Here is a 25,706-nt window from a genome sequence, read left to right as displayed (position 1 = left end):
GTTATTAAAGGTAAAGTTTAAACAGTAGCTGACGGGTCCTTCGAACGGCTCTAGTTCCAACGCTACAACACCTAGACACTTAAAACCTGAATCAGATTATTATCAATTAATAGCAGAATATTTAAAACCATGTTTGGGATTCGTGAAACCTTTTTCTGATTTGTGAAACTTCAATAAATGTTGATTTCAGACATTTTCTGAATCTTGGTCATATGAGAGCTACTCCTGCTCTAAAACTACAACACCTAGAGTCTTCAAACCTGGACTATATTATTCTGCTCCAATAGTAGAAAATTTTAATCCAGGTTAGGGATTTGTGAAACCTTTATGTGATTTGTGAAACTTCACTAAAAATCAGATTACTATTCATACATGTTCCATACGGTTTTTTTCAAATTCAATTATAATTCAAAACCACTTTAATGAACCACTTTAACCACTTTAACCAATGGGAAATTAAATATTGGTGTAACTCATTAATTCTTCAACAAGTTATTGTCGATCATGCTGGCTGTTGGAAGGAAAGAACCTTTGCAGGGGTCTGTATATTGAAGTGAAGTTTCACAAATCAGAAAAGAGCTTCACAAATCCCAAACATGATTCTAAATATTCTGCTGTTAGAGCACAATAATCTAGTCCAAGTTTTAAGAGTCTATGAGTTGTAATTTAGGAACTAGAGCAGTTCTAGTGTGATCCAGATGCAAAAAATGGTGAAAATCTACCTTTATTGAAGTTTCACAAATCAGAAAAAGGTTTCACAAATCACAGTCATGGTTTCAAATATTCTTCTATTAGAGCAGAAAAATCCAGTGCAGGTTTGAAGTGTCTAGGGGTTGTAGTTTTTTTAATTAGAGCAGATCTATGGTGATCCAGATGCCAAAAAATTGTGAAAATTGAACTTCATTGAGTTTTCACAAATCAGATAAAAGTTTCACAACTCCCAAACATGGTTCTACATATTCTGTTCTTAGTTGAGAATAATCCAGTTGAAGTTTGGAGAGTCTAGCTGTTGTAGTTTTGGAAATAGAGCAGTTCTCGTGTGACCAAGATAAAAACAATAGTGGTGAAATCACCCTTTTTTAAAGTTTCACAAATCAGAAAAAAGTTTCACAAATACTAAACATGGTTTTAAATATCCAGCTTGAAGAGGAGAATAATCTGGTACAGGTTTGAAGAGTCTGGGAGTTGTATTTTTTTTAATTAGAGCAGTTCTAGTATGAAAGAGATGCCAAAAAATGGTGATAATCAAACTTTATTGAGTTTTCACAAATCAGAAAAAGGTTTCACAAATCCCAAACATGGTTATAAATATTCTGCTATTAGAGCAGAATAATCTAGTCCAGGTTCGAAGTGTCTAAGTATTGTAGATTTTAAACTACAGTCGATTAATGATGCGGAAGGTAGTGAAAAATTAAGTGGAATCGCCCTTTAGCTACTGGAAGCTAGAAATGGAAACCAACTTCAGTGAGCGACGTAAACGTCATACGCTGTGACGTCTGCTCCAAAGCTCTATTGCAATAAAAGGATCCTAGCAGTGTCTGAACTGGTAACTTATTTACATATTGTAAATAAATCATATGTGGGGATTTACTGACCACAGCTTTATTTTTATAATACTATCATGAAAGATAAGAGTACCGTCTTTGTGCTGACAAGAAAACAACCTGCTGAATACTATTAATCAATCATTAATCATTTTTGTCTAGATTAATGTCAAGTTGTCATAACAAAGACATTTTCAATAATGTCAACTTTGTATTAAAAGTGTCATGATTTACCAAATGACGCTTTATGACAACAGTCATAAATATTCATGAAGACTTATTCATGTTCATGACAGGTGTTTATGACGTTGTCATGTCAGTCTTATTCACCCGCCTTCAAATAAAGTGTTATCGGCTGGGTTTATGTAGCATTTGATTTTTAACAAAATATTTATACCTCTATGCCATAAAAATAATCGTTGACTTTCGGCATTTATTTTGAATTATGTTGGTCCTGTTTACAACTATGATTTTCATGTTCAAAAGCAATTTTTTATGTTCCATCTTATAGTATAATAACTGAACAAAATTGTTTATTTGACTTCAAAGATTAGAGTCAAGACTGCTTTACATTTAATTTATATGTTGAAAATTTGTATAGTAAAATGCAATAAATTAGTTGTGATGTACAGAAGATAAACATTAGAAAACTCAAGAATATGTTGATTTCTTAATATATAATAGTAAAGGTTAGTTATAAAAACTAGATGACATGTCAATTTATGGTCTTAAATTGCTAAATAAAGTCTGCAAATTGATTGTAGAATGGTTTCATTTTTACATCACTTTGCATGAGCTACTTTCAAACTAAGTGTTTTGTGTTCTACAACTGCATTTCCTGTGTACTTCGAATTAAATTTTGTTGAAAAATTATGTTAAGAATATATTAAATACATTAACTTTAATATATTTTACACTATAATTAACATATGGTATAGATTAGAATACAGACTTCAATGGTTTGGAGGACAAAAGTATTTGGAAAAGTCCAAGGTTCTTTTAAAAAAGTTTGAGAATAAATCACAAAAGACAGAGTAAAAAGAGAGATAATTTCAGTTTTGGGTTAACAAAATATTGGTAAATTTGACATAAAAACTGTTAAATTATGGAAAATATTTTGATGGAAATTCTGAAAAAAAAAGTATATAAAAATACAGTAAATGTCCTGGTAATTCTCTGCCAGGATATTTTCAGTGTTTTTTACAGAATTTCCGTCAGAAGTTTCCCGTAATTTAACAGTATTTTATTTCAATTTTTTCCATTAAAAAAACAAGGAAATGTCCTGGTAATTTTCTGCCAATACATTTTCTCGTTTTTTACGGAATTTCAACTGAATTATTCCATAATTTAACAGTTTTTTCCCCCTTAATTTAAAATATACAAACTGTTAAATTATGGCCCACCACCACCACCACCACCACCATCACTTCAGGCGACATTTCCCATATTCTCAAACTCAAAGCTTGATATGTATGGGTAAACGTGACAGTTCATCTGACTGACTACATAAACTAAAAGCTGGATCATAGACATTTTTAATAAGCGTATTTGTGAGCCTGCCTCTTTTTATTAAATTGAAATTAATTTTATATTTTTGTATAACTTTTTTCAGGTTAACTTAGAAAGCGAGTTGTTATTATTACAGGTTAGTTTTCTAAACTACAAAAAAGTAGCTGTTAGGGAAGCTCAAATATGGAAAAATTGGATAGTAACACTACTGTCATACCAGATTTACCAGTACTTTATTTTGTCAATTTTTTATATGATTACTCGATTAAGTGTAAGAATAATCGATAGATTACGCTATTACTAAAATATTTGTTTACAATAGCCCTAATTATATAAAAAAATAGCATTTATAGGGGGATCGGGACCCCCCAACCTCTTTGACCCCTCACATCTACCGCTACATTGAGGGGGGGCTAGTGTACCATGAGAGGTACACTAGCCCCCCCTCAATGTCTCTTCTTCGCCCCCCTCCTTCTACAGCCAGACCTCCTCCCCCTTCTTGCAATAGGCCATCCGTCAGCCCCCCCACCACTCAACGGTAGATCGCCCCCCACCTCTTCGCCCCCCCCCTCTACATTGAGGGGGGGCTAGTGTACCTCTCATGGTACACTAGCCCCCCCTCAATGTCTCTCCTTCGTTCCCTCCTTCTTCGCTTCCCCCACCCCCCACCTCTTTAAGGATACGTCAGTCCCGCACCTTCTCTCCTTCTTCTTCGAACCTCTTCTAGCCTTCCAGTCCGCCACCGTTCCCTCGGCCTCCCATTCTGACTCTTCGGTACATCCTACCCACCTTGCTCTGACTGTAACAATGGATGACTAAAGGTTTCCGGTATTCTCAGATTGAAAACTTGTACGCACTCTTAAGGCCATAATCATCTGCTCTGGTAGGTTGCAAAATTCTGCTGAGGAAACGCATCCAGTTTTGACACTTCTGACATGGTGTCGCTCTGTTGGTGATAAAAATCCTGAAAACACCATTAGACATGAGGACTCAGAGGTCTGTCGTGAATCGGAGACAAGTCCTGACTCTGAGACAGGTCCTGACTCAGACATCTGTCCAGACTCGAGGCAGGTCCTGACTCTCAGACAGATCCTGACTCTCAGACAGGTCCTGACTCTGAGACAGGTCCTAACTCTGAGACAGGTCCTAACTCTGAGACAGGTCCTGACTCTGAGACAGGTCCTGACTCAGACATCTGTCCAGACTCGAGGCAGGTCCTGACTCTCAGACAGGTCCTGACTCTGAGACAGGTCCTGACTCTGAGACAGGTCCTGATTCTGAGACAGGTCCTGACTCTGAGACGGATCCTGACTCAGAGGCGGGTCCTGACTCTGAGACTGGTCCTGACTCTGAGACAGGTCCTGACTCTGAGACAGGTCCTGACTCTGAGACAGGTCCTGATTCTGAGACAGGTCCTGACTCTGAGACGGATCCTGACTTGGAGGCGGGTCCTGACTCGGAGACTGGTCCTGACTCTGAGACAGTTCCTGACTCGGACACGGGTCCTGAGGCGGGTCCTGACTCGGAGACTGGTCCTGACTCGGAGGCGGGTCCTGACTCGGAGACTGGTCCTGACTCGGAGGCGGGTCCTGACTCGGAGACTGGTCCTGACTCTGAGACAGGTCCTGACTCAGAGGTGGGTCCTGACTCGCAGGCGGGTCCTGACTCGGAGACTGGTCCTGACTCGGAGGCGGGTCCTGACTCGGAGACTGGTCCTGACTCTGAGACAGGTCCTGACTCGGACGCGGGTCCTGACTCGGAGGCAGGTCCTGACTCTGAGGCGGGTCCTGACTCAGAGACAGGTCCTGACTCGATGACAGGTCCTGACTCTGAGGCGGGTCCTGACTCTGAGGCGGGTCCTGACTCGGACGTGGGTCCTGACTCGGAGGCGGGTCTTGACTCGGACGCGGGTCCTGACTCGGAAACGGGTCCTGACTCGATGACAGGTCCTGACTCTGAGGCGGGTCCTGACTCGGACGTGGGTCCTGAGGCGGGTCCTGACTCGGTGACGGGTCCTGACTCGGAGACGGGTCCTGACTCGGAAACGTGTCCTGACTCGGTGACAGGTCCTGACTCGGTAACAAGTCCTGACTCGGAGACGGGTCCTGTCTCAGACGTCTGTCCTATCTCTGAAGCAGGACCTGACTCTGAGACGGGACCTGACTCTGAAACGGGACCTGGCTCTGAGACGGGACCTGACTCGGAGACAGGTCCTGTCTCAGAGGTCAGTCCTAACTCTGAAGCAGGTCCTGACTCTGAGACGGGTCCCGACTCTGAAACGGGTCCCGACTCTGAAACGGGTCCTGATTCTGAGACGGGTCCTGACTCTGAGGCAAGTCCTGACACTGAGGCAGGTCCTGACTCTGAGATAGGTCCTGTCTCCGAGGTGTGTCCGGAATCGGAGACCGGTCCTAACTCCTCCGAGTCAGTACCGATCTCTGGGTTGACCAAATTTACAGGCCCAGCTAAGCGTGGACTAAACTCAACGTTTGGTTCACTCTTGGCGGGTTCTTGCCTCTCTTCTTCGTCAGAATCGTCTCCACCACACGCAACCTTTTTGATGAGCCCCCATGCCTTCTGAAGAAAGGTGTCTCGGAGATTGATTATCCGCGGTCGTGCCAGGGTTCTTTGGAAGCACTCTACAACCTTGTGAATCACAATTGGGTTGTCGCTTTTGACCATTTTGAAGAGCAGTTCTCTAACTACATCTTCATTGCCACAGAGAAGCTGTAAGATGTCTCTGCAGACTTTTTTTTCCATTTTCTCAAAAAACACAAAATCAATGTCTTTGACTTCTTTCCAGATTTCTGGAGCAAGCTTTCTCTGGACCGGTTCTGTGTGCTTCTGTTTGTATGCCCCATAGCTAGATCTATAACTGGACTTGTAAATCAATCTCCACAGGATCTTTTGCACCATAACTCTCCTTTCATCTTCTGTTCCTCGCCTGAAGCCCATCCTGTTTGCGTCCCTCAAAAATTGTTCAGGGTCCATGGTTGCCTGAGTATAATCTTCACTCAGGCAGTTTTCATCTGCGTACAAGTCCTCAGTTGGAAAAAACGTCTTTCGGATCTTTCTTTTAGTGGACGTGAACATCTTCTTTGGACGAACGGGATTCTCCAGGTGCTTTTTGAATTTTTCCACGATCACTTCGTGTCCTTCTGGGTAGTCGAGCAGTGCGATTAAATGCAGTCCACTGGCAAAGTGGAATGCATCTCTCGCAACACTTTGAAAAATCCTTTCAGCGAGCTCTTCTGACAACTCAGAGAGTACGTCCACATTGATATCTCCAGTTTTTCTCAGTAGCAAAATCAAAATTTTGCTGTGTTGTTCCTCAAATGTGGGTCGGACAAGATGCAGAGTTGGTTCATCTGCAGCCTTCTCAATTACCTCCCACAGAAGTTCGCTGAGAAACTTCCTCTTCTTATAATCTGGACTTCTTTGGCCAGGATGGACTTTGTTGGAGAAAGTCTTTTTGACTTTTGTCCAAAAAGAGGCCTTAGGCCTCACATCCATTTGCGTCTGTTGGCTTTCGTCAGTCATCTTTATTGTGGCGAGCTAAAACGTTCAAATGAATCTTGTTTGGCTGATTTGTGGTAACTGATCAGAGAATTAACTGATCAGTTGGTTATGTCATGGACTCTATGACATCATAAAGTCATCCTCAGATGGGCCTCATGACACAGACATCATTTGAAGTCATGCTGATGACATCATTGTCAGAAGCATGGCAACTGTTGCTAAGGGTAAAAATAGTAGGCAGGGAGCATGGGCTATGAAAAAAAAAAAATCTGTGGGCACTAAATGCATTATTCCCGCAAGTCTGAACTGGCAGTGATGTGCACAGCTTAACAGGAGGGGTCAGGGAACCACTGGACCCTCCACTTTACCGCCCTACCCATTTTTATTTGTTATTTGGGTTCCATCTCCTAACAGGCATAGAGCAAAGTGTCAATGGAACCACAACACGACCTGGTGGGCCGGTCTATCAGTCAAACTTCTTGTGATGCCCACTGGTGTGTGCTCACAAAAGTGAAAAAAGAGCATGCATTTTTAAAAATGTTTATGGGGTTATGAAGATATTTTTTATTTGTTAACAGGGGTTAAACACGATGGGTGCAGTAACGGTGTTTCACCGGTAGGTGGTGTATTGGGACTCTGAGCTGCCTGTTGCTCTGCCGTTTCTCATAAGCTGAGAGAAATTGGAGTAACACAAACTGCGTCTCCCGTGTGCTCATTTACTTGAAGTGAGAATAACCCTAAAGTTTATTTTAACTAAGTACTTTTATTATTTGGTACTGTTCGAGGATTGTTTAAGGAAATGTAATGTGTTAAAAGATATTATACGAGTTTTGTTGTGTTTCGGAGCCAGCAGCGGCTAGAGGAAGTAACCAACAGGCCATGATGCTAGTTGGTTAGCACACACTGTAGCGGTGGGAAAGAGCGGGCTACTAGGTGCACCCATAGACATTAATACAGGGGTCCCCAAACTTTTTCCTGTGAGGGCCACATAACTTTTCCTTTCTCTGCTGGGGGCCGGAGTCAGTTTGTAACAGAAAGAGTGTGACGATTGCAGGAGTCCCTAAATGTAAAAATGTATTGTTTTCCAGAAAGCACAATCAAATAACCCTCTCTGGGTTCTTCACAGAAAAAATCCAGGAAATAAATAATAACACTATTAATGAAATAAATACCGTATTTTCCGGGCTATAAGCTGCAGACATCTCTGCCGCTCCAGGTTTTCCACAACGATGCAGCAGCAGCAGAGGGGGGCGGACACCCAAAGTTTGAGTCACAATTGAATATCACATTTATTAGGGTTGAAAAAGAAAAAGTTGCCAAGTTTAGATTTAACTGAACTGATAGCAGTGGTTTACGAACGGTAACTGTAACAGTAAAAGTGCTGATCCTTCGTGTCTGCTACTAGCATGTGCTAAATGAAAATAGGCGCTTCCTTCTTCATCTTTAGATCTCAACGGCAGCTTGCATCCCTTATTGTTGCACTACTGCCATCTATTGGATCCTAATATCTATACCTCAAATTCTCATAATGATCCCAGTATTATAAAAAAAACAAAAAATCTCAATGCGATTTAACTGATCAACAACATTCTCAAATTTCAATTCCCTATTAAAACCTAATTCTGTTTTAATAGGTGCTTTCTTCTTTTATTTCCAATTTTGACTTCCAATGATTCACTTCTTGCTAAAGAGCCCCCTGGTGGTTGAAGAAACCACCAACGTGGATGCGGGCCGGATCCGGCCCGCGGACCGTAGCTTGGGGACCACTGCCTTAAACTCACAGAGCAACCTCACTGATATGCAGCACTGTTCAAAATGTTTTTATAAAATATATATTGGTATGTAGAGATCACAGAGGACTGAAAAGTGATTTTTGGGGATAATGTGCTGAGCTGGAGCAAATAAATCCGGTAGAAATCATCAAATTGTTTTTGTTCTTGTCATGTTTAAATGTTTAAATGCACATTTTAAATTCAGGTAAATATGATACGAGTAAAAATCTAAATGCAGTGTTTGAAAAAATTAAATAATAATAAAAGTAATTTATTAGGAAAATGTAACCAGAAATAACTGGCTTATGGAATATTTTTGCTCATTATTTTTCTTTAAAGATTTATTTTTGGACTGCCTGCTTAAGGAAAAGCCAAACCATCCATCCATTTTATAACACCCTTGTCCCTTAGGGGGTCAAGAGTGCCTAGTGCCTTTGCAACCTTTGAGCCTTTGCCTTCAACAACTCACACAAAACGCTGAGGCGGGTTCAGCTATAATGGAGCGTCGGATGGATAATTGTCAGATGTCAAACGTTGCAACCCGGGGCTGTGAAGATGTGTTGCACAAATAAAAACTTTGGCTTGAGGACTCGCTGCACCGCGCTCCAAAACACGGGAGTGACGCGCAGCCCGCAGCGTGATGTTGGGAAAACAAAGACGAGATGTCTCTGTCCTCTTCGGGCTGCACCGGGGTTTGACATTTCTGTCCATAAATCTCTAATTGCCAAATGCCGCAGCTTAAAAAAGCGTTCATATGCCTACCCTACCCGGTGGATTTATGCACACAGGGAAAAAAATCACATTGTGGCTTATTTACTCGCCCCATATGGCTTCGCGCGCTCTCCAGGGAAATTAACGGAAATAAGTTGTCATAATTAGGGTAACTGGTGACATCTTTAAGACGAAAATAAACAAAGCGCAAACTCCTTAGCGTGGGATAAATATTTAATTGAGACAAAATTAGTCAAAAATATCTAAAATTAACCCTGTTAGTCACAGATAAAGACAGAGCATCTGCAAACAAAGCGCATAAGATTTTTATTCAATTTAATTGCCTCCAATCCCACGGCAAATTTCTTATGTTTATAATGCGCAAAGATCCACAAGTAAATGTCGGAATTGGATTCGCTGTGAGATTCACACTGAAGATGTTCAGGGCCTACATACAATTTGTGATTTCACTTCCAGGTATTTTGACATGCTGTGCAGATGGACATCCAGCCTACCTGTGCGCTCCTGCGTCTCCAACGCTCAGGTGGTGATGGGACTGTTCACTCTCACTCCGCTTCTCCCCCGATCCTTGATACAAACACCACTTGTTATCCAAGTTTTCTCTATTTATCCTTAAATCTTCGTGCTCTAACATCCATACTGACATGCTCAGATTATTAATTTTGTTTAGTAACAAAATTAATCGGTAAGAAGAATCCATACGAAGATGGGAAAGCCTCTGCGCAGCGGGAACTCTGTCTATTTAAGTGGGGGAAACGTCACACAGCGTTTGCATGAAACAGTCCCGCCCACGGCTTGTTGTCGACACCTCCAACAGATGGTTTAAATTCAATGACAATAAGTTCATTTCTTTCCTCTTCTTGGCGCATTTCAAACCCAACCACCAACTCAAATATATTCCTCTTGTACTGCTTTAGTCAGATCTAAATGGACGAGTCAGAGTCCTCCTGGAGGTGTTTGGGAAGAAAAGAGAAAAGATGGAGAATTGTGAGAACAGATTAGGCAGCATTAAGATTTGATGGTAGTAGTCTGAGCTCAAGTCATTAGTTTTATGTTGCGCCCGTCTCTCTCAATTCAGAGTTTGCTGCACATGTGGACACAAAGAATGTGTTTTATTTTGGACTTGTAGAGAACTACAGAGACCCCAAAGATGGACATCTGATCTTCCAGTTCCACTAACTTGATCAATCCAAATGTGTTTGCTGGTTTTGAAAAGTTTCTATTTTTATTTTTTTAATTTGACATAACCACATTCTGGGAGATTCAAAGTTGTTCCCAGACCAGGAGGGAAAAATAAAACCTCCAACAAGTCCCAGGTTCCTCTTGCCTCTTACTTATTCCTTTGAATGCAGAGCAGCCAGTTCCACTTTCGGCCTCGTGCTAGACTGCGGTCTCCTTATGTGAACTGTGCTCTACGGCATTGAGCTTGTTTCAAATACATTTCTTAGAGTATTCTAAAAGTTTAACGCCACCGTCGTATACATCTAACTTAAAATTATTATTTTTTAATACACTGAATGAATTCAGTTTAAAAAACTTAATAAATTCAGTTGGGCAAACTGAATGAATTGAATTAGATGGTCATAATAAATTGAGTGGGTCAAACTTCATAACTTAGGTTGAATAAACTTAATTAAATTACTCACTAGTAATCAAAGCAATTCAATTAAGTTGGCTCAACTAATTTCTTTTTAGAGTGTAGGACTTGAGACTTGACTCAAGACTTCTGGGAAAAACTTTGAGATCTATTGGTTGATAACAAAACAGTGACTCGGTCTCACTTCTGGTATTTACCTTGCAAATGATTAACATGAACATTTCATCTGAGCAACACTTAAGGCTACAGACTGAAAACTGAAGTTTTATGTTTTTTAATCTGCTCATGAGCTGTTCCTTCGACACCAGACACACAACAACTGGATCATTATGCAAAGCCTTCTGCACACACAGAAACACTTTCAACATCTGCTGCTGCATTTATTTAAAAGAAAGGACCTTGGGTGTGAATTAATCACAACTTAAATCAGGTGAATCATTGTTTTGCTCACTGCATGTGTGTCTACTAAGATTTTTCTACATTCAGAATTTCCAATTAGAGACATGACATGACAAATCTTTAGCTAAAGTCAAAAGTAACATTGCATGCAACCACAGAGTTGGATGTTAGTGCGTCAATCTCACTTTTGAAATAGCTTAGTGTTATAAATATGTTCAGATTAGGATATTTACAGTATAGGTACATGACACCTCGATATGCCATGTCAAGATGGCAGCTAAAAGCATTTCAAGCATCACCTTGTTGGTGCTAACGTAGCATTTTGTTCTCATTTCCAACATAAAGCCCACATTCGAAGTTCTCTTTTTGCTCAATGCCAAGCTGATGAATGTAAAAATCTGAAGTTAATTTGATTTAACACCTGTAGATTTTGTAGATCAGAGTTAGTGGCTCAAAAAAGCAAATATTTTAAAAAAAGGGAGTCAGTTCCTGGACTGAAAATAATATAATAAAAAAGAATAGAATATAAAGCTTGAAGAAACAATACTCGAGTTGAATTGAATACAAGAATCTCTGCAGCAAACAAGGGTCGACAGTTCCATGTATGAAGCTATCACCTAAAAACTCTTCTAATAAAAACAGTTTTGTGGAGAGATGTACATTTTCAATTCCACGCTATTGCCGTTAGGGGGCAGTAAATACCCAGAAATGGATTTTTCAATCGATAATTGACTGGTTTATTTCAAACGGGTAGAAAATTAAAATGACACGCAGTTCACTTAATTAAATAAAGAGGGGGAAAAAATCAATAGAGCGTTGAGTATCTTTGTAGTTTTTTTCTCCACTGTATTAGATAATGTGGGGCTTTTCATTGTATGATGCCTCTAGAAAACAATAATTTTAAATAAGAACATATCAGAGTAAGTTACATTTGGCTTTCTGTGCATATAACATATGTTTCTCCTCATATGAATATTGCTTTTATTTGCATTGTGAACTATTGTAATATGATGTATATATCAATGCTGCCTTCACATCTGGTTAGATTCCCACTTAGAAAGTAAAAAGTCTGTCATAACACCCATTACCAGCACTATTTTTTGCACTACTAACTCCTGATTGAGCCTGCTGCTGGGTGTCCTTTGTTGAGTAGTAAATATGATGATCTGTGTCAAACCTTCATCCTCGCTGAACCATAAACATCAACACGCATCCAGTTAGATCCAGTTAGAGCTCCCTGCCCTGAGCTCTGAGAACCAGATGGCCAGTCTCAGTTACCATTTGTATAACCATGTCTCAGTTGTTGCACATCTTCCCGTCCACGGTGATGGCCACACTGACTGGGAGCATCATTTCCTCTGTGAACTCCTGCGGGAACACACGCCGGGGCAGATGAGCGTTTGATGGCTTCGGGAGCCTCCCTTACTCACTGCTTTTCCAGCTGTACGCCTACTCGCCGATGGATCATCTAATCTGAACGACCGGCTCATTTAATACACCGCGTTCCTGTCAGTCAGGCCAGGAGGGATTGCTCTTTTCATGGGGTCACTTAAGGGAATTTAATTTGAGCAGAGGCAACAGTGCGACAGGCACTGTGCTTCATGCTATTGTTGTTCCTGCTTGGAGGTGCACTTTATTTTCGGCACTGATGTTAGCGTATCCTTAGGTCTAAACAAATGTGTCTCGGGTTGAGGGGCCGAAAATGTGACAAAGCCTCCTGATTTTTATGAAAAGTGTTGGATCCTTAGATGAACCATCACCGGGGCAGCCGAAGGGATTAGTGGATTAAAAAATTAATGGTCACACAAGTTAATCAGTTTGAATACAAACCTGTTCGAACAGAGAGATTCTGTTCGTAGTGCACTTTGAACTCTCCCACGTTGTCCCATTGTGTATGTTTTGATGTCCCTGCTAAAGAAAACCCCTCAGCAACATGCTGCCTCCACCATGTGTCACTGTGAGGATGGTGTATTAAGGATGACGCCGACACATTTTGCTTACAGGCCTAAATGTCTTCTTTTGGTTTCATCAGATGAGAGCATTTTTCAGTCCTACATGTTTTACACGCTCCTCTGCTTTTGCACACCTGATTCAAACGACACTTTCTGGAGAAATCTGCAAACAACTGGTTACTGAGAACTTCCTAAAATATTCAAGACACAGACCTACAGGTCCTCTAGTGAATGTCATTGTTATTTCTTCTCAGGACTTTCTGATCAAGGCCAGATGTGTGGAGGTGTCTTTACACAGATTGATCCACCGAAGGACAACTCTGTAGCTCCTCCAGAGTTACTATGGGCCACATGACTGATATTCTGATTAATGCTTTTATCTCCCAGCCTATCAGTTTAAGCATACAACCAGGTGTTGGTAGATTTATAGTGGTTTATTTAAAACAAACAAACAAAAACATCTAAATTGTTGGAGATGGAAAAACAATTTAACATTCTAAACCTATTTTGAACTACTTCTTAAATTTATCTGATGATTTATTTATGATTTGTTTACTAATGTTCTCCGGCTTTCAGAACAAGATTGGGGAAAAAAAAGGGATTTTTTTTTAAATCTTCCATTTTGGACTACTTTGTGTTGGTTTGTTACATGAAGTCCCAAAGCAATGCACTAAAGTTTGTGGTTGTAATGATAGCAAATATAGTAACGTTCATTTACAACGTGCTGTAAATGCTGCCCCTGAACAGCTGTCAGGGTGGAAGTGTTGGAGAATTTAGATAAGTCCACTTGAGGGCGATAACGCACTGACAGCCAGAGAGAAATAGTTTTTTTTTTTTTTTTGTAAAAAACTGGAGTCTTGCTCTGAAATTTAGTTATGGGTCAGTTTCTCAGTTTGGAAGCGCTCGCTTTATCTCTGCCTTTACATTAAAACAGGTATTAAAAGACAAAACCGGAGTTTCATCATTAGTAATTGTCATATGCGTTTGTGTCACCTAAATGCATCGATGAGTCACCACAAACACAGGAGGTACATAATGTCCGAAACAGAGCAAACAAGAGCTTTTTTACTGCTCATGGATACAAAATGATTTATATAACAATGAAATTGAAAACATTTGTTGAGCTAGATTTCCTGACATCATACTGCATAAATATTCTGTTTTAACGCGGTGATAAATTCAACCAGACTCTATTGCGTAACATTTTTGACCCGCTTTAATCAGTGCTGACACACTGAAACACTCCCCGCCGTGCATGTCCTCACACTCCTGTGTGTTCCCTTTTACAGAGCGTTACCTAAATATCAAATGAGCGCGGGCGTGAGAGAGACCTGAGAGAGGAAAATTCTTCTGGTTGCGCAAACCTCTGGCATGCTTCAAGCACTGATGGATGGTGTGTGAATAAATTCAGAAACTGATGGGTTACAGTTCCAAAAACTTATCTCAAGTTTCCTAAATGATAGAATCTCATTTTTGAATGCAAGCTGATCTTACCATCAGCTGGTTTTCTTTGACAAACACGCTGAGTGCATTTTGCCAGAGCTATTAACTCATAAGTTAATGAAACAGACAAAGGCATCCAGCCTTTTCTCCTGGCTGAGGCAGAAAGAGACAGCGTGGGGCGGAGAAGGGCACAGCGCTCAGCTTTAATTAACCACGCAAGGCAAGTCACTCCTCCTTCACTTCTTCGTGAACCCCATCTATTCTCCGTGCATCTTTTGTGTACAGCCAAAACATTGCAGCCTGCGAGAGGAAGAGTTTATTATGTTCCCAAAACTTCCAGGAATTCTCAAAAATGTCCAACAGGTTTGCATTGCATTGCTGCAGCTCTGCACAAATAATCTGCATCTAGCAGTTGTGACTTTCAGCTCATAAATTAGTCAAAAGAATCTCATTTAACAGTCTGCTGTGATAATTAACATAGAAAAAGAAGAAAGAAAAAGAAATGTTAGTTAAAATGTTCGTTTTAGATCTAAATAGATTTTTTTTCGCCCTCAAAATGATTGAACTGAAGTTGAATTGAAGATTCAGGCCAAAGTTTCTTTTTTAAAAATAATTGCGGGTTCCTTTTATTTCTGTACCATTTAGTTCTCACATTTCTCATGTTTGAAACATATTAATAATGAATCCAGACCACTACAATTGAAATATCATCATATTTGCACATGTGGCCTTTTCCTTACTCCCCTCACTCTATCTTTATAAAAACAAACACTTCATCTGGCTGACTCAACAAGACAATCATCCATCATTAACCTCAGTTAATATTTCTGCAAGCCTAGTATCACTATCAAATGGAACACATTGTGCAATGACTTTCCTAGAGCTAATTTTCATGTTTTGGCCTAATGTTCTCGATCAAATACTTAGAAATCCAGGGGGAAAAAAATCAGCAAACCAGCCTGCCATTAACAGTGGTGCCGACCTTTACAATAATTAACCTCACTGGTGCTTTTGTCTACTCATTATACACATTTCTTCAAGCGCCAGCATGTGTGACACAGGGGGTTTAATATAGCCACAGGCAGGTGCTGCAGAAATAATAACAGACTATCACAAAAATTAGCAGAGAGCTGCTCAACAATAATGAACGTTTCCTGTAAGCTGTGCTGTACACGTTAAGTGGAGGAATCAGAAACAATCCACACATGTTTAATACAACACATGCTTCGGTGTGTGTTGATAAAAATTACACATTAATGAGTTGTTGTTTTGGCGGGAGTGGGTTTGGTTAATTTGGGAGCACAGCCACAGATACTTTTAATCCACCTCCTACAGGCTATTCCTGTGGTCAGCCTGGTGTTCTCGGAGCAACACCACAATGCTCCAAACTGTGTAAAAGTTAAACATTAGGCGGGGACAGTGTAATACTGTGTATTAGACTTCTAGTAAAGTGAACCAGTCTGTGCGCAGCTTCTGCTCTTTGTATTGATGACAGTGTAAATGCTGGCATGCTTATGAGAAAACGTCAGCAATGGCAGTCTGTCTGGTTACAGATTACATAATGCAAAAAGTAATTTAAACATTTTTTTTTTTTTTTTTTACAACTTCATTTGAGGTTTTTAGCTGGGAAAAAAAAAAAAAAAAGATTGGCTGTTCCCTATGGGTTGGGCGTCAGGCTCTGCCTCAAATGGAGGACTCCATTATCTTGGTGTTTTGCTCTGGAGCGATGGCAGGACGGACAGACGGAGCGGGGCTTCAGCTGCAGCTGCAGTAGAACGGGTGCTACTCCCGATTTACCGGTCCGGCTGCATTCCACTCGTCAGCTGTGGTGATAAGATTTGATCGTGAACTAAAGAGCGAGATTCAAGATACAAGCTCCCAAAGTGAGTTCAGGGAAGCCAGACTCGGCCTCAGAGAGAGAGAGAGAGAGAGAGAAGCTCTATCCTTCTCTAAAATAGAGCCGCTGCTTCTCCCCAACAAAAGGAGTTAGTAGAAGAGGTTTGAGGATCTGACCAGGTTGCAATGCATCCCTTTTTGTCCCGGGGCACGTTGTGATCACCCAGAATGAGCTGGAAGGTGCTGCTTTCCTCCTGGATCTGTAATCCCTGGCAGTCAGAGGATACATGGATGGAAAAGCAATGTAGTTTATCGACATAAGAACAAAATTTATTCTTCTTAAAGGACATTTACATAGTAATGTAGTCTTACATTTGTTTAAGCATTAATCTTAACTTTAATCACAGATTTACATAGAACAACTGTTGAATACTTGCTGCCTATTACTTGCCAATAACCCTGTATCTAAAACAAACACAATTCCAAAATAAATCCGGTTCACATTTCTTTCTGTTTTGGACGCCATTATTTTCCTAACAGCATAAACATGACTATATATTCACACATATGTAATAAAAAATTAGATTTCATTGTTGTCAGAATCTATAAATTCAATAAAATATTAGTAGATTTAGGACAGTTTGGATTTCATGAATTATTTCATATTGCTAAATATCACACTAAGGTCTTTCTGTAAGTTACAGTGTTTGGTGGCGAGGATAATCCACTGCAAGTGTTTGTGTGCTCAGGCATGGATTACCTTTCATTTGCCCTTCAGTAACCAACTTCTGTTTGTTTTCCTCCTGTCAGGTAATCTTAGCCTCCTCTTATCTCTTTCTCAGAATCAGCCAACAATCCAAAACCAGCTCTAGTTTAGCAACTTTCTTCTGTTTTGTAATGATACTGTTTTCTGTTTATTCTTTTTCCACTGACATTAAGGTTGATGGAGCTGAAGGAGCACGACAACAAACAAACAGGACATCAGAGGCTGCAGAACGCACGTTGGACCTTCACCCCTACGAACCATCTCAAAAACAGGTTGTCGGTAAACAAGCTCGGCGTAGGGGCCGAGCAAGACAGTGCAATATATACGAGTGCACTTTAGATAAATTGCACAAGAAGGTGCGGTTGTGAGGTGATGAGAGAGCACAAAATCTGGTGAAAAGAAAGGATATACTTATCGTCTTGTTTTTTTTGTTTTTTTTTTCAAGCTGTGGTATAGATTTAAGAGAGAACGACATCGAATCACTTAAATCTGCAGCATCAGAGCTCCACATGTCAGACAAAAACAATTCATCTGTCTTTAATTAAGCTCTGTAAAGAAAGAAAAACCCACAGGTGATTGCAAAAAAACTAATTATAAATGAGTAGCAGGAGAAGACATCGGACAAATTCATATTTCACTCCAGTTCTAATGCCGTTGCTTATTTGTGGCTTGATTTTAAAGCTGAAAATGATATTTTGTAAAAGTATTTAATAAACACGACGATCTGGTGAACGCTTAGTAAAAATACGAATAAATCTGCCACCACTAATCTATCTATCCACGGCTATCTATCGATTATCATCCCATTAAAACCACATTTGTTACTTTCAAATAAATGCTTACATTTTAGTGTATGCAATGTGTTTTAAATCAAAGTTTTTTAATACAACATCATTCTTTTTTTACATATTAAAAATTACACTTTTAAAATGGCAGTGAGTGGATGTGAGGTCATCAATCTATAAATATCACAAAATAAGAAACAAAACAAAACAAAAAATAAGTGAACTTAGCTAAAGCTGCTTGATATTAAGTCTTTTTTGTCTGGTTTTATTACATTTGTTATTCTTCTCTATGTTTTTCCTTGTTTTTACAGTAACAAACTTTTCAATAAATGGAGGTAAATTTCACATTGTAAAATCCAGCTGCCATTCCAGTGTTGGGATTGTGAAGTCAAGGCGCCAAGCTTTAAAACGTCAAAAACTAGAAATATAAGTGTTGTTGTTTGTTAGCACAAATTAGCAGAGACACATTGGAATAATTCACAAAGCTAATAGTTTTGATATAAAGAAAGTACACCCTATTTCATCACATGTACAAAAACACAAAAAACATAAACACATGACAATGAACCACTAAAATGGACAAAAAAAAGGTTTTGCTCCACTTGAATTGACTAATATGTCTTTTACCGTCACAATAGCACACATTTTAATGCATTTGATCTATTATTGACATTCTGTCTGGTAGAGTGAAATATTTCGGTTCCAAAATCTGGCCCGTCTTAATTCAAGATCTAGATGAAATTTCTACCACTCATCAATCTGGGAGAGCCTGTATGAACCAAACACTATTCACAACACAATTGCCAATAATCCCAGAAGTTGATGACCCGAGGTCAAACTGTACAATTTTGAGGAAAACAGATATAAAACCATTTAGCTAGCATGCTAAAGTGCCTAACAAGACAAATAAAACAGAAGAAATATAATATGGCTTGTTTGAAAGGATTACCTCTCCTTGTGTAAAGAACAAGACATCACAAATTATATTTGAAAAGCTGTGAATGCACCCAGAACCCTCTCTGACAATGATCTTCGAATAAGCAACACTAAAGTGCTAATGTCTGCTACAATCATCACAAAAACCTCAAACAAATGGTCAGCTATGGTGTTGGACTTGCTTTGGGCATGCATTGCACCTTGAAGTTTATTGTATAGCAAACTGTCAAATATCGGGCCACTTTTCAGGTAGGTAAAACTTGGACAAATTTGTGTTAAACAAACCATGTAGCCCTTGAATATATATATATAAAGAAAATAACTTTCTTATTTGTGAAAACCCGTGTGGGGGAAAACACGGGTTTTCTAAAATTAGGGTGTAACAACATTCATAATACTGCTAATCTTGTTATCATTTATGTTGTATGCTCGATTCAGAATGACCTTTTATTTCAGAATTCACATTTTCACCAATACATATAAATGTGATGTCTCTTGTCATTTAATCGACCTATTTACTTGGTTAGTTTCTCAAACAAATTCAAACATCTTATGGGCGTTGTTAACATTTTTGCTGGGCTCAGGATAACACCTGTGAGGAAATGTCAGTGTCAGTACAAAAACCAGATAAAAACAAAAATATGTTTATGTCGTACATATCATCCCACCCTTACTGCATAAACTGGAGGTAAGCCAAAGAGAGAGAGAGAGAGAGAGAATAAGACAATAATCAACTGGCTGTCTTTTTACAAGACATTTTTCACATTACTAAAACATGTGTAAAAAATTAGCAAGTCAACATAAAACCGTAGAATGAGGCTCCCACAATGGCAGCCAGGAGGTCAGTTTTCTCTCTTACTATTGCAACAAAATACTGCAAACATTACAAACTGAGAACTGGACAACATAAGACATTTAACAATAGCTGGCATCAGTCAGCTATATGTGAGATTGTGACCTGCAGGATCTTCCTTTGCTCCTAAAACTAAAGCTTTGACAAGTCAGAATGTGCACAAACAACATCTGGTGGTGTCCTGGAATGTCTGGTACCAGATTGTTGTGAAGTCTATTGGGGCCGGGTTTGCTCCCAACAGATGCCTTCAGATCCAGTCCAATCAGAGTTTATGGAGGAAGGAGGCTTGCAGCTGCCCAGTGGGCAGGGAAGGCTCCTTGTTTGGGTGAGTGCTGCTGCCTTTTAGGGAGAGATGACTGAACCTTGTCAAAATCTTGTCAAAGCACAACGATCAGCAGGCCGTCATGCTGTTGATCGTTCCTACCAATCAGACTTTTTCTTCTGGGTTTTACATAAGGATATCGATACTTCTGTCACACTTGTCCATTTAAGTCACATAGAGTACCACCAATCAGTTGATTATTGCCAGTAAATAAATCAAACTATCCTGGTTCGGTCACATAGTGGTGAGCCATGTAGCATAATACATCCTTTCAAGATGTCTTTCAGTGCTAAATAACAGTCATTCTAAATATAAAGCCAAAACAAATGGTATAGACAGCAAACTAAAACAAAGGCATTATCTTCTTAAAAATAGACTATTAAAAACAAAAAAATGAAGTCTAAAGGGATTAAAGTTGTTTGACAGTCTTGTAAATTTTTTAGATTACAACAAAAAAATGCTCAGTCTGTTGCTGTGTACAAAGATGTAACAAAAAAAAATGCAGTGATTGGTAAAAAAAAGAAAAAAAAAAACTGTTCCTCAGACAGTTCAGTGAGCCTCTGCAGAAATGTGAGAGTGAAAAACAGGGCAAACTGAAATAAAGTCAGGAAATTCCATGTCAGTATGAAGCCCCATGGGTAAAACGTCAGAGTGCCTTGTGGTCCACCAGTGCACAACTTGGATCAGCAACAAGACAGAAATCACTGGCAATCCGTTGCAGGTTTTGCGGTGAAAGGCTCAACATCAGTGCTCCTTACAACCTCCATCTGGATGAGCTGTGAAAAAAAAAGAGACACAAATATGAGATTTAACCTCATGGAGCAGCACAGATTTTATCTGTTATATGGCAATTTATATGTCTTCCAGGTTAGACCATGTCTTGGTTTGATTTCCATTCTCTTTCTACTTCCTGTTTGTGAACTGTCCTCAGTGAAATGCTCAGAGTGTTGGATATTGTTTTGTAACCCAAAAACAATAAAAATCCTCCACAATATTTTCCCTGACCCTTCTGCTTTGTGCCTTGGCCTTTAGGATGCTGTTTCTTCTCTAAGATTCTCTAACAATCCTCTAAATTGTCCACAAAGTAGAACTGTGGAACATATAACCCACATGTGGTTTCTATTTATGATGCAATTTAGTAATCCTCTGGATTATATCAAAGGTTTAAGACTAAAATGGGTAGAAAACATTTGCACACCATAATTGTCAGATTTGTATTTGTAAAACTTTCATTCTACTTCAAAATTAGTATTGTACTTTTGTATTATGTACAATACTAATTAAAATAAGGTTTGTGGTTATATTGGAACAAAAAAATAGGTATGAAAACATCTAAATGGTGAAAACATCTAAATTTAAGATTTTCCTCTTTGCCCCAGTATGTTTTAAATAAGCATAACCCCAGAGAATAGTGAAGCATATCTGGATCCTGCTCATGCATGTCATCCAATACAGAAAAAGGCCTAACTTGCATTTTTAAGAGAAACAGGAAGCTGTGTTCACTCAGAATATTTTTCACAGGAACATGATCCCTTCTATGTAATTCATATTCATTGTTTTTTCCTGCTTAATTCTTGAGGATTCGCAGAGGGGCTTGTGCCTCCATCAATCGGTCAATATAATGTCATAGGAATTGAGAATGAGCAATTGGTCTTTTTGAAAGCAGAGTGCACTGAGAGAAAACATGCATGATGCACCATCGGACTTCACACTAGGACCTACTTACTTCACAGGCTTTATGCACTTTCTGATTGAAAATAAGAACTTTTTTTTTTACCTTATTGCCATTCTGTCTGCTCTCCACTAGGTCTTTAGTTGCAGTAGTCACGTGCTTGTAGAAGCAAAGCACTTCCTTAAAGCTCTGTTTGAATTTGTCTGAGAGGAAACCGTAGAGGACTGGGTTGGCGCAGGAGTTGACGTAGGTGAGGATGACCAGGGAAAAGTAGAGTTCAGCATTGACTTTGCTCTCAGGTATGACATAAAACAGGTTGACAATGTTGATGGTGAAAAAGGGAAGCCAACAAAGCACGAAGACCAGCACGATGATGACCACCATGCGTGTCACCTTGCGCTCTGACTTGCGCCGCTTTGTGAGGCCTGCTCTTACACCTGCAGATTTCACCTGGAAGAGGGAAGATGGCGTGAGATGTTGAGATGGTAAAATGCAGTTCTAAACCTTTGCTAATTCAAGACAAAGAGGATATGTAAAGATTTAATTACCTTGATAACAATAATTAGATAGCAGAGGGTGATGACAGTCAAAGGGCCGAAGAAGCCCATGATGGATGTGTAGAGGATAAAAGCAAGGGACCACGTCTCTGAAGGCTCCGGCCAGCTTATGTTGCAGGTGTTGAACTTATCCTGCACACCTGAGAATACGGTGAGCGGCAGCGCCATCAGGAATGAAATAACCCACACCATGCCATTCAAAATCTTGGCCACTCGGGGCTTTCGCCATCTGGCACTGCGAATAGGATAAACCACAGCGAGGAAGCGGTCAATGCTCATCAGCGTCAGGCAGAAGGTGGAGGCGAACTGGCTCATGCCATCAGCAGTCATGGAAACCTTGCAGAGGAAATTGCCAAATGGCCAGTAGGACAACGCACTGTTGGTCCCTATTAAAGGGATCCCCAAGATGTAGAGTTCATCCGCCACGGCTAAATTCAGGATGTACATGTTGGTCACTGTCTTCATTTTGGTGTAGCGGGCAACGACATAGATAACTAATACATTACCCAAGAAACCCACTATGAAGACAGTAGTGTAGATTACTGCAGTAACTTCACTGAAGGGCATTGGTGGGGTTGTGTCTGAACCATTGGTTCTGCTGGTATTCTCAGACATTAGTGTCTCATTGTAGTTGGTCATGTTGAAGGAGGAGCTGCTGATGTCCATCAGTTTATGGTGGATTATCTTAAGAGAGAAAAGACATGCACACAATTGTAGCTGTTATTTATGCTTCAATGGCAGCCATTACCTAGAAGGAACAATTCATAACGTTCTGACTGTTTGAGTATTCTGTGAATTCCTAGTTCAGAGAACAATTGCTATGTCAAACTTCTGCACTATGCACACTGGACACAACACAGGTGTGTATGGTAATCTCTGGGCAAGGGGCCCATATTTACCAAGAGAGGAGAGAAACTTTCCAGTGAACTGTCTGGGAACGCGGCCAACATGCAATTTCTTATAAAAGGAAATTGCACTTTTAGAAGAATGGCATCAGTTAAACAGTTTTAATGGCACTCTAGATGGACCAAATGTCAATAAAGGAGAGAAAGACATAAAACAAAAACGTGGGAAATGGTTTGATATTTGGAGAGCTTAATGTGTCATTTATGTTAGCGGTAACATTATCAATGAAGAGCAATGTGTTTCCGAAATTACAATGTCCTTTTAAAAAGATAAGGAGCTAAACAGATTTTAAAAACTGTTTATCCTGTTTTATGGCTGTCAAGTATGACATATCAGCTTTTTACAGTTCAAGTAAGCAAATATGATTTCCAAGTATCTAACATTATCAAAAAAATATAGTCACAAAAAAATAGGACATCAAATCACGCAGTGTGTGTTTTTCTAACACACACGGTAGTTTCTTTCTTATTGCTGAAACATAAACACTGACCTTTGCTAAGGCAAGAAAGGCCTGCAGTGCTTTAGATGTTGTGTACTGGGTTCTTTTTTGACCTCTTTGACAAGTTGTCCATCTCATGGCTGGTAGCTCTTGAGAAGTTTAGCCACTGATCCATATTTATCCCTTTTATGGGGAACGGCTTTCACTGTGGTTTGACTGACTCCCATAACCTTAGAAACACATTTGTAACCATTTCCTGAATGAATTTCAAAAGCTTTGCTTCACATTTGCTCTTGAGTTTCTTTAGATTGTTGTGTGATCGGTTGATTTGTGAGATCAACTACCCTACTTTATGTAGTCTGACAAGTACTGTTTAAATGATTTATCTATTATAACTTTAATTGATTATTTGAACAAGTTAGCTTGTTCCCTTAAAAGAATAACATAAATTGAAAACTGTGTTTTGCATTCAATCTTGTCATCATTTCCTGATGTAAGAGTTTGTTTGATGATCTGAAATGCAAGTATGAAATAAAAGCAAAACAAAAGAAACCAGAAAGAGGGCAAACAGTCGCGGTGCGCCAGCTTCAATAAATTTCTCTTAAAAGCCTCAAAATGCTATTATTCAGGTCAGTGAGTTTTGTAAAAAAAAAAAAAAAGTCGACAACACCAATCTTTACATTGCTGCCACTCAAATAACGTGCTGACATGTAAACAGACAATTTATTAAACAGTCAATATTCACAGTGAAATATTTTTTTAAAGACTTAAAGTATCCTCATCTGTCTAAGAAAATCCTGAACTTCACATATTCTGGTCAGATTCGGTTTCAAATCATATGAGGATGAACCACTTATCAAAGTTTAATGTTTTGACAGTAACTCAATCGGTTAAATGTTTACGCACAACATAAATGCCAAACCTGTAGACATTATTCTAATCCTTGGAGTCATTATGACAGCAGCCATTATGAATCTCGCTGCCCTAAAACGATAATAATCATATTAGTGTCAGTTGATGGACAGCAACCTTTGAGCCTTTGCCTTCAACAACTCACACAAAACGCTGAGGCGGGTTCAGCTATAATGGAGCGTCGGATGGATAATTGTCAGATGTCAAACGTTGCAACCCGGGGCTGTGAAGATGTGTTGCACAAATAAAAACTTTGGCTTGAGGACTCGCTGCACCGCGCTCCAAAACACGGGAGTGACGCGCAGCCCGCAGCGTGATGTTGGGAAAACAAAGACGAGATGTCTCTGTCCTCTTCGGGCTGCACCGGGGTTTGACATTTCTGTCCATAAATCTCTAATTGCCAAATGCCGCAGCTTAAAAAAGCGTTCATATGCCTACCCTACCCGGTGGATTTATGCACACAGGGAAAAAAATCACATTGTGGCTTATTTACTCGCCCCATATGGCTTCGCGCGCTCTCCAGGGAAATTAACGGAAATAAGTTGTCATAATTAGGGTAACTGGTGACATCTTTAAGACGAAAATAAACAAAGCGCAAACTCCTTAGCGTGGGATAAATATTTAATTGAGACAAAATTAGTCAAAAATATCTAAAATTAACCCTGTTAGTCACAGATTATGGAAACTAAAGACAGAGTATCTGCAAACAAAGCGCATAAGATTTTTATTCAATTTAATTACCTCCAATCCCACGGCAAATTTCTTATGTTTATAATGCGCAAAGATCCACAAGTAAATGTCGGAATTGGATTCGCTGTGAGATTCACACTGAAGATGTTCAGGGCCTACATACAATTTGTGATTTCACTTCCAGGTATTTTGACATGCTGTGCAGATGGAGATCCAGCCTACCTGTGCGCTTCTGCGTCTCCAACGCTCAGGTGGTGATGGGACTGTTCACTCTCACTCCGCTTCTCCCCCGATCCTTGATACAAACACCACTTGTTATCCAAGTTTTCTCTATTTATCTTTAAATCTTCGTGCTCTAACATCCATACTGATGCCCATGCTCAGATTATTAACTTTCTTTAGTCACTGATTCAAAGTTCGTCCGCAGGAAGAATCCAGCACGCTCCTGCGAAGATGGGAAAGCCTCTGCGCAGCGGGAACTCTGTCTATTTAAGTGGGGGAAAACGTCACACAGCGTTTGCATGAAACAGTCCCGCCCACCTCTTGTTGTCGACACCTCCAACAC

At 39.8% G+C, this 25,706-nt stretch overlaps 1 protein-coding gene and 1 long non-coding RNA gene across 2 annotated transcripts in view; both read right to left on the bottom strand.

Moving 5' to 3' along the window:
* Positions 1 to 10,105, bottom strand: part of LOC148158002 (uncharacterized) — a 277,765-nt gene extending 267,660 nt beyond the window's left edge. Inside the window, exon 1 of the long non-coding RNA XR_015764099.1 lies at positions 9,571 to 10,105. This is a non-coding gene — a long non-coding RNA (uncharacterized LOC148158002). The remainder of the gene's footprint in view (positions 1 to 9,570) is intronic.
* Positions 10,106 to 17,928: 7,823 nt separating this feature from the next.
* On the bottom strand, positions 17,929 to 25,601 carry LOC106918435 (somatostatin receptor type 5-like). Its single transcript, XM_014988199.2, has 4 exons — positions 25,364 to 25,601; positions 22,186 to 22,878; positions 21,743 to 22,087; positions 17,929 to 20,741 (listed from the first exon to the last, which is right to left on the bottom strand). The coding sequence occupies exons 2-4, from the start codon at positions 22,858 to 22,860 to the stop codon at positions 20,667 to 20,669; spliced, it is 1,095 nt and encodes a 364-aa protein (XP_014843685.2). The 5' UTR covers positions 22,861 to 22,878; positions 25,364 to 25,601; the 3' UTR covers positions 17,929 to 20,666.
* Positions 25,602 to 25,706: the final 105 nt, after the last annotated feature.

Source organism: Poecilia mexicana, unplaced genomic scaffold, assembly GCF_051168715.1.
Source record: "Poecilia mexicana isolate PSO_F unplaced genomic scaffold, ASM5116871v1 scaffold_8, whole genome shotgun sequence".
Classification (NCBI taxonomy): Eukaryota; Metazoa; Chordata; class Actinopteri; order Cyprinodontiformes; family Poeciliidae; genus Poecilia; species Poecilia mexicana.
The sequence above is the reverse complement of the archived record's forward strand: the minus strand, read 5'-3'. Positions and strand labels throughout refer to the sequence as shown.